At 37.4% G+C, this 9,811-nt stretch overlaps 1 protein-coding gene and 1 long non-coding RNA gene across 3 annotated transcripts in view; one reads left to right on the plus strand and one right to left on the minus strand.

Moving 5' to 3' along the window:
* Nucleotides 1–5,746, minus strand: part of crim1 (cysteine rich transmembrane BMP regulator 1 (chordin-like)) — a 260,051-nt gene extending 254,305 nt beyond the window's left edge. Inside the window, exon 1 of one of the 2 annotated variants that reach the window (XM_087288822.1) lies at nt 4,859–5,746. In XM_087288822.1, coding sequence (XP_087144948.1) covers nt 4,859–5,171 — 313 coding nt within the window. In that variant the 5' untranslated portion in view covers nt 5,172–5,746. 2 annotated transcript variants of the gene reach the window in all.
* A 44-nt stretch (nt 5,747–5,790) lies between these two features.
* On the plus strand, nt 5,791–9,587 carry LOC141378438 (uncharacterized). Its single transcript, XR_015513680.1, has 3 exons — nt 5,791–5,927; nt 9,105–9,164; nt 9,480–9,587. It is a non-coding gene; the product is annotated as an uncharacterized LOC141378438 (long non-coding RNA).
* Nucleotides 9,588–9,811: the final 224 nt, after the last annotated feature.

Genomic DNA, 9,811 nt, shown 5'->3' on the forward strand with positions numbered 1-9,811 from the left:
AGTTTAGAACAGTACCTGTTTAAGAGTAATACTTCAGCTAGGGTGTCGTCCTTCCTCCAGCATGCAAAAGTAACTCTAATATTGATTCAGGATTTTCAAAAGTTTCAATTTAGCATTTGATTTCACCGTTTCTGTGATTGTCTCGTGAACGCATGGCGCTCATGCAGGCATGCACGCGCGAATGGCGGATCTGCGTGAACAGATGTGCAGAAGTCCGAATCTACATTTGCTGACAGACAGTTTGAGCTGCTTATCGGAATTATGGGAGATGTCGGCCCGACATTATTTAAATGGGTGAACATTTTTTTAGTTTTATGATTTACCCTGAATATAAAAATACATATAAATACATTTAAATCATTTACTTTAATCATAACCATTGGACTGTGAAGAGACTTTCAACCAGCACAACAAAAAAATGTTTCTGAAGACAATCACCTACTGTACCTTTAAGCATGAACTCATCAATCAGTTCTTGATCGTTTACTCCTAGAGCCGTTTATATTAAAGTTGATATTTAGTCACACCATGTTGGTGTTTCGTAACGTCTAGTTTTTATGTGGTGAGTCTTTAGCTCAATGCTCAACCCCCAACCTGGAAGACCAGGACATACACACTCTACTGACAATTTAGTTTACCCAATTCACCTATAGCGCATGTATTTGGACTTGTGAGGAATCAAGAGCATGAGAGAGAAGATGCTCCACATAGAAACATGCAACATGCATGCAACATGCAAACTCCACATAGAAATGCACCACCATGATAATTTATTACATTTGAATTATTTTTAATCACACACCTATCGTTTTGTTTCAGAAGAGAAGCATTTGGGTGTTTTTCCACTGTATTCAATTCCCAGTACCTGCTACATTTTCAGTGCCAATTTCCAAGCAAGCTGTACCGTTACCAAAATGTTATGTTTACTCACTGCTGATGACTAATTAATCTGAGATTCGTCATTAATAGTGGCAATTGATTATGAAGGCAAGACTCTAAAGCCACTATAGACCATTTTGAGGGATGTAAACAAAAACAAAGGTCCCAACACATTTCCTGTTTTACATTTTTAATTTCTGTAGCTTCTGGGAATCCAAAAAGAGCCACATATTGATAAATAATGTTATGATAGCTGTTAACATGAAGTTAAGATTGAACTGCCTCTTGTTACAGCTAGTAAACAGTTAGATAACAAGCAGGAAATGTTCATGAGCCGATGACTACATAGAAATGGTCTATATTTAAATAGTTATCAGCGCTGTGATAATGTAAGATAATTTTATACCACAGCAAACAAACCAACACCTGAAATGACAGCATCATTGCCAGTGGAACAGGTGAAGAAGTCCAGATGTTCCTCTCATTGGTAGTCTAAAAACTAAACCAGTGGATGGGATGACACAAAGTTAAAAAGTTATTCTGAAAGTTAGAGGCGATATACAAATTAAGTGTTAATCCCATGTTTAATAATCAGTACTAAACTGCAGTGGAAATGCAAATTGAGCTAAAAAAAAATCATACCAAACTGTAATGTGCAGTAGAAAAGCAGCTCACAATTCATCAACTGACAGGGTGCGAATTACAGGGGGGTTTGAGGGGATTAACCCCCTAAATTAATGCTTGACCCCCTCCCCCCTCCCCAAAGGACATCAAAACTAAATTAGGATCCCACTGTAAACATCAAAAGATGTATATGGTTGAGCACTTCAAAAGTAAAGGGCTCCAGTTCTAGAGCACTGATAAACATTTCAAGTCTTCACAAAACATATTTCTTTTAAAATAGATGTTTATATCTGCATGTAGCATTTTTTGTAAAGTTTGACCTACAGTAACCTCTAAAATAGTCACTAAATATTTCTCAAAACACTGAAAATGTATACATTTTATTAATTAATTATATGTAATTTACATATGGGTGATGCTGTGGCAGAATAGGTAGTGCTGTCAAAAAGGTTACTAGTTTGACCCCTGGCTGGGTCAGTTGGCATTTCTGTGTGGAGTTTGCATGTTCTCCCCCATTTGCATGGGTTTCCTCTGGGTGCTCCCCCAAGTCCAAAGACATGTGTTATAGGTAAATTAGGTAAGCTAAAATTGTAAAATGAGCATGTATGGGTGTTTTCCAGTGATGGGTTGCAGCTGGAAGGGTATTCGCTGCATAAAACATATGCTGGATAAGTTGGTGGTTCACTCCACTGTGGCGCCCCAGATAAATAAAGGGACTAAGCCAAAAAGAAAATGAATGAATGAATCAATTGAAATAGATTGATAAATTTGATTCACTGAAGCATGTATACTAAACTACTATCGAAAAAGGTTGACCAAAAAGGCACAAAACATCATAAGATGTTGACATTAGGTTAGATTTAGGTCATGACATTAGGTGATCAAAATTCAATGTCTAGCCAGTGTCTAAGGACAAAGTTTTTTTGACGTTCAAAAACGGTGTTAAATTACATTCATATTTGGTTGATTTTAGGTTGTGTTGGAAAGTGACCAAAATCCAATGTCTGATAGATGTCATAGTGGTAACGTCCACACATCATTAAGGTGTAAAATGATTAGACGTTGATATTTGATAGATTTTAGGTTGATTTTAGGTTGGATGTTGGACATTGACGCCGACCTGACGTTGGGTTCTACCCGATATTCATTTCCAAACAAAATCCAACGTCCCCACGACATTGGGGTACAACATCAACATGACGTCGAGTTGATGTCCTGTGCCTGCAGGCATAAGTCAATGTATAATTTGCACACTGTCAACAGATGTTGTTTTATCTTGTTCATTTCCTAAAGCATCAGTTATTTGAGGGCATTTACATTTGGCACAGCATGAGGAAGAGTACATTATGTCAAAAGGATTAGGTTGGATAAACCTTTAATCATTTACATTATTGAATAATCAATAAATTATCTTATTTGATAGACAACATCGAGTTATATCTGTATAGTTTAGGGTAAGGCTCACAATGATTGTGTTTATTTCAAAATACAACTGTAAACCGAGTTATTTGCATATTTATGAGATCAATAACACTGATTGGACGAATACAGATTCCAACTGTTAAAGATCTGTGAAACATCACATAAAGTACTATTGGTTTCCCTCTCCAGCATGTTTTCCATCATATTCATCTCAGAAGTGAAAACTAAAGAGCAAGTGAAAGTTCATGCAACAACACAAAGGCACATGATAGGCTTTGGTGTTGAACAATGCGCTTCTCAGACTATGTGTACACAAGGCTTCATAACGGAATTTAAAAACAACCTTCAAAAGTACAAGTGCAAAACGTACTAATCCAGGATTAAAAAGTATGCAAAACACAGAGAGAAACCCTATAGAGAGCAGACCCTGAGCTAAGACGTGCGTTTGACAGCACAATTAGCAGATTCAAGGTGAGGATGAGTAAAACGCATCCTGGGAAGGCTCATGACAGAAGCGCACGTCCCTCGACGATATGAGGCGCAAGTGAAGTTGCATAGCAGACATTCCTATGAAAAACCAACAAGCCTCTGCGGAAAGAGCGAGGCTGGCACCACATCCAAAAACAGCACGGAATCCTTTAACCCAAAGAAACAGAAAATCGACATGCTGCAAACACATTAACCAGCTCACCTCTTCTCCAACAACAAACATCACTTATACAGGCAAGGCTATACCAGGGTGTTATTGTGTAGTAAAATGGACTTAAGCTGACATTCAGCCCCATGCTTTTACTATCCTCTCCATAGTGAATTCACAATCACATTACGATGTCTAATAAGAACTGAGAATGGGTCATTTCATTCATAAGCTACAGAACAAAACACGCTGTATTAATATAGCACAAATCACACATTTCTTTTTGTGTGTGTGTATAGAGAGAGAGTGTGGCAAGCCATTTTAATAATAATTGTTTTTAACACTAACTCTATAGGTTGTTCATTTTTTTCCATCACAAAAAAAATATTCCACTAGTGAGAAACATGTATTTATTTCAGATGGACTTCAGATTTATTTAGTACATCATATACTAAACAATTTGTTTATTTGCTATTCAATTATTTAGTGATCTTTGTTTGTGAAACAAGATATTCGCATTCCATGCAGTCCACAGCTGCTTGTTACATTGATGTAAAATAGCTGAACTTTCATTCTGACTCATAATTCCAACTGTGCATTCAAACATTTCTATCTTATTAGTAAGAATACTGAAATAAATATCACTAAAATGTGTTTTGAGACAAAAATGTACTTCTATATAACAAATAAGAACCAGTAAAGCTGCTATGTATACTAACTACTCATACTGCTGCTAGTCTATAGACCATTTCAATGTGTTTATTTCATTGGCCCATAAACATTTACTGCTTGTTATCAAAACTATTGCATAACTGTAACAAGAGGAAATTTAATGATAACTTAATGTCAAAGCAGCCATCATAACATTATTTATCAACTTGTGGATTCAACAGAAATTAAAAATGTAAAATAGTTAATACGGGACCATTGCTTTTGTTTACATCCCTCGAAATGGGCAAAAATAAAGTATCCCCAATGGGAATAGATGTGTGATCACAATAGATGTGTGATCTGTAGTATTCAGATTTGTGGTAAGTTTGCGAACACAGCAGAAGTGTATATCACTACAGAGATGTGACTAGAATTGTGAAACAATACTGCAAGGTCTTGAATTGAATATATCAAGTTTTACAATATAAGCAGCTTTAATAGGCTTGCCAGAACATATCCGCTTTAGTTTAGTTTCGCCAATATCCAGACGGAGGCAGAGGTGATGTGATTTGTTTTAATTCCCCATTAACGCAATGCTCACAGGTGACAACTTTCAGAGAGTGGATGAAATGCGCATATACAAACCTTCGCAATTTCCGACCTCGTACTGCGTGATGGAGCCGCCGTTTAACGGGGGTCTGATCACGCACCGGAGTCCGCGGTCGCAGGTCCCGTACAGACCGTAAACGCCGCCGCAGCTCTCGTTCTTCTGCTTGGCACAAACCGAGCAGCAGCCGCAGATCCCCAGCACCACCGAGCCCGTGCAGGGCTTGGGCTCCTCGCATTTGGACTTGTCACAGGGCAAACAAATGAGCGCCCGACTGTTCTTCGCGATCAACACCACAAGTTGGAGAATCAGCATGCATTTCACAAGAAGATACATCCTGGAGGAGGCCATGGGGGAAAAGTGAAAAAATATAGAAATCCAACCCGCCCCCTGTCCCCCAAAAACTAGGCGATGAGGAAGGGATCCTCCTGCCAAAGCAACAAATAAACCGAACGATAATAACCGGACGAGCGCGAGAAATGTTCCGTTCCGAATTAAACCAGTTTTCTTGTCGAAAAAAGCAACGACGCTCCTGACGTTAAACTTTTGTTGATGAAAGCCACCAAAAAGGCATCCCCTTCGGATGAAAGACACCAGAAGAACTATCCCACGCTGTACAACCAGTGCATGGCTTATGCGTCACGATCTCGGCACTGTTCCGTCCAGTTTGTTTTCGCGCAGGAAAACTTTCCTCACGCGCCTCTTCCTTGGAGTCTTCCTAGCCTGTCCTGCGCCTATAAAGCCAGAGCGCGCCGCTTTTCGGTAGTTCCCTGTCGAAGGAATCGCGCTTCTGTGCTTTTATTGTTGTCAGCAGTCAGAGATTCATTCAGCTGTGCGAATAATCGTTTCCAGCAATCGCGTCCTTCTCATGTCTAGCGCTCGCGCTCGATCGCTGCTGCGCGCTCAGTCCCTCACCGTGACCTCATAACGGAACCACTCCCATCTCGCATTACTTTGCTCCATTGGAGATTTCGCTCGCTCCAGATATGAGACACAGGAAATGCTGGTAACTCGACACGCTCGAACGCAGGAGTCTGTGATCGAGTTCCCGCTGCTCAAGGTGCATGTGCGGAATGTGGGGCCCGCATAACTTTGGAGGAATCCTCGGTTCGTGTGGCTGCACACCTTTAGTACGATTCTGTAAAAAGGGGATTGTTTTGTCTATATGGCTATTGTTTCCTAACGTCCAAACAATGTTTATTTATGCAGGAATGTTTACGCAGGATACCGGAGCGATCGAGCGCGTTGAAACAAATCTCAGATTGTGAAGTACAGTATATGTTGACATGAACAGAAGTTGTCGTTAAATATCTTTTTAAATGTTATCAGGGATCTGAAAAAAATCTTTATGGTCTCGTGATAAATCTTAGACAAACCCACTGCACTGGAGCTATTTATGTGAACTCACTGATCTCTGGTTTTTAACAATAAAGTTTAAACAGGTGAATGTAAATAAAACATGAAATTGTATTCAATAAACCAGAATTAGAATTATGTGTAACACTTTATTTTAAGCCACAATTCACGCTAAGAACCCATCAACTAGCTCAATAAACTATTAATTGTAATAAAACTTAGAAAGGTAGGCTATAGAAGTTGGGTTTAGGTTTTGGGTGGGAGGATTAGGGAAGACTTTATAACTACTATATTGTTATTAATAATAGGCAGGTGATAAGCCTGTTAATTGCATAAGTTGTGACAAACAAAAGTGTACCCGAATTAGTTTGAGATTTTTATACATGGTTTGAAATGATGATGAAATTAAATGCTTGTTAATATGAAAATTAAAAACAACCTGACACATTTTTTATACGACATACAGTTGAGGTCAGAATTATTAGCCCCCTGTTTATTTTTTCCCCTAATTTCTGTTTAACGGAGAGAAAATTTTTTTCAACACATTTCTAAACAGTTTCAATAACTCATCTCTAATAAATGATTTATTTTATCTTTGCCATGATGACAGTAAATAATATTTGATTAGATATTTTTCAAGACACTTTTACACAGCCTAAAGTGACATTTAAAGGCTTAATAACCAGGTTAGGATAACTAGGCAGGTTAGGGTAATTAGGAAAGTTATTGTATGATTTGTTCTGTAGACTATCGAAAAAATAATAATTTTGACCTTAAAATGGTGCTTAAAAATTTAAAAACAGCTTTTATTCTAGCCGAAATAAACAAATAAGACAATTTTTAAAAGAAAAAAATAGTATCAGACATACTGTGAAAATTTCCTTGCACTGTTAAACAACATTTGGAAAATAGAAAAAGAGAAAAAAAGAGAAAAAAAATAATGGGGCAAATAATTCTGACATTAACTTTATATTCCTTCTGATTAGTTCCTTATTTATCAGGGGCTGCCACAGCGGAAGGAACCACCAACTATTCCGTCATACTACACACTATTCTTACACAGTGGATGCCCTTAATATGACATATTTTAAAGTAACTTAACACGTATCTAGTACAAATATGTGGCTTCGAATCATAATTACAGTAAACACTTTTTCAGTATTCACCCCAACACAGCGGAAGTGAAATGTGACAACATACCTCATAGGTGAGGCATACCGTGGGCATTCTTGGACATTCTTTAAAATAAATTTAAATTGAATTGTATATGTAACCTTAAATGTAATATATTTAATAATACACTATCTGAAGTACATAACTTGGCTCCTTTTGTGTCAGTGTGTTTCAATCCCTTTTTTATGGAAAAAACATGTATGGCTACTGTATGTAGGCCAAAAGTAGCCTTAATTTGCATTTGTATGTGTGTGTTTCTGCATATATAAGTAATTCATTCATTCATTCATTCATTCATTCATTCATTCATTCATTCATTTTCATTTCAGCTTAGTCCTTTTATCAATCAGGGGTTGCAACAGCAAAATGAACCGCCAACTTATCCAGCATTTGTTTTACACAGCAGATACCCTTCCAGCCACAACCCAAGATTGGGAAACATCCATACACACTCTTTCACACACACACTAATACAATAAAAGCTGATTTAGCTTATTTAATTCACCCTGTGTCTTTGGACTGTATAGGGGAAACTGGAGCAACCAGAGGAAACCCATGCGAACATGGGGAGAACATACCAACTCCACACAGAAAAGACAATCAGCTCGAACCAGTGACCTTCTTGCTGTGAGGTGATCATGCTACCCTCTGCACCACTGTTATGACCTACATAAGTAATATTTGTTAGAATTTGAACTATTTGGATTATAAATTCATTTGCTTTGCAGAAAAGAGAGGATAAACTTTATCTGAACAAAGCTGGTCATACATTTTGTTTAATTAAAATAAGTAAATAATATGATTGGTTGGTTGGAAATTGTTTATAATTTAAGAATAAGGCTTATAAACATTTTAAAAAGGAAATCTATTGAGAAAATGTAGACAGTGTAGATTGTTGAGCTCAAGAAAAGCATTAATTATGTGCTTTGGCAGTTAATTTACACATACGTTAATGCATTTAATTAAGGGTTCTTTACAAATAAAAAGATTTTTTTAAGTGCAAAGAGACCATCTTTTTAAATAAAAAAAACACTATACAATTTCAGTAAAAAAAAAAAAAAAAAAACTAATCTTTACAATTATCTATGCCCATCTTTTCGTCTCTCGTGTGATGTAAAGTCAAAAAATAAAAAAAAATAAAAGACTTCATCCATCAGGTATTCATTAGATCTCTTTTGTTTGCTGATTGCTGTGACCTCATGAGTGACAGGTTGCTGGAGGCGATGAATTATCCCCAATTATACAACACCAGACAAGAGTTGAATATTCATATTTTCATGATGTTTTGAGGACACTTTAAAAAAAAAAAAAAAGATAAATGATTTATAATGATTTAATGATTGCATGTTTTCCCCGAGTTCGTGTGGGTTTCCTTCAGGTGCTCCGGTTTCCCTTACAGTCCAAAGACATGCGCTAGGTGAATTGAATTAACTAAATTGGCCATAGTGTATGAGTGAGTGTGTGTGAATGAGTGTGTACGGGTGTTTTCCAGTACTGGGTTGTGGCTGGAAGGGAATCCGCTATGTAAAACATATACTGGAATAGTTGTTCATTCCACTGTGCCAAAACAGTTTGGTTCATTCCGCTTTGGTGACCTCTAAAAATAGAGAATAAGCTGAAGGAAAGTTAATGAATGCATGATTTATGAGTAATTCAATGCAACAAAACAAATACATAAAATCACAATTGCGCAACTAAGGTGATATTTGCAGTAAACTTTATCTTACATCTGACGCTCCATCCCAGTTTTTTCAGAGCTATATCAGCGCTATCAGATGTCATAATCCATGTGGATGACGATGAGTGATACATGTGGTAAGAGCCAGCAACAGGGCCTCTCTTCTAGCCTCGAGAAACCATTTGTACAGCGATCTCTGATGAAATCAGATATCTTCGGATTATATTTGCTGTTCTTTCATCTGCACTCTTTTTACCGCAACGGTGGCCTGGCTTTGGGCGGTAGCCAATTAGCAATAGCCTCTGTACAAGTTAGCTACGAATATCATTTCACGTCACAAGATCAGAGGCTGGATTTGGCATATAGATAAAGTTTAAGGCAGTCTTTTTGGTTGCTGTTAAATGGATATGATAGCTGACATATTGCCTCTGTTAATTCGCTTTTCTATGCAGGACGTGTCGATCCCCAGAGAGACTCAAACCTAAGACACGGAAGCCTTCTTGATGCAGAGATGCAGTTTTTTTATCGATCAATAAAACACAGGCCACCTTCAAATTCAATTTTGTTTTTCATTCCTTTCACTTTAAACATCAAATTTGATGTTGAATGAAGGATTTAAGACTTACTTTTTGACTATTCGCACTGGTGTACATCAGGGAGTATTTAAATACAGGCAATCTCAATGGGACTATATCAAAAAGAAGTTAAAAAAAATAAAAAAAGTACTGCTCAGCGCAAAAGCATACAGTTCGTTCACATGTGGGCCTACGCTTCGACATTTTTT

The sequence above is a fragment of the Danio rerio genome, chromosome 17 (assembly GCF_052040795.2).
Source record: "Danio rerio strain M-AB ecotype USA chromosome 17, GRCz13ab, whole genome shotgun sequence".
NCBI lineage: Eukaryota > Metazoa > Chordata > Actinopteri > Cypriniformes > Danionidae > Danio > Danio rerio.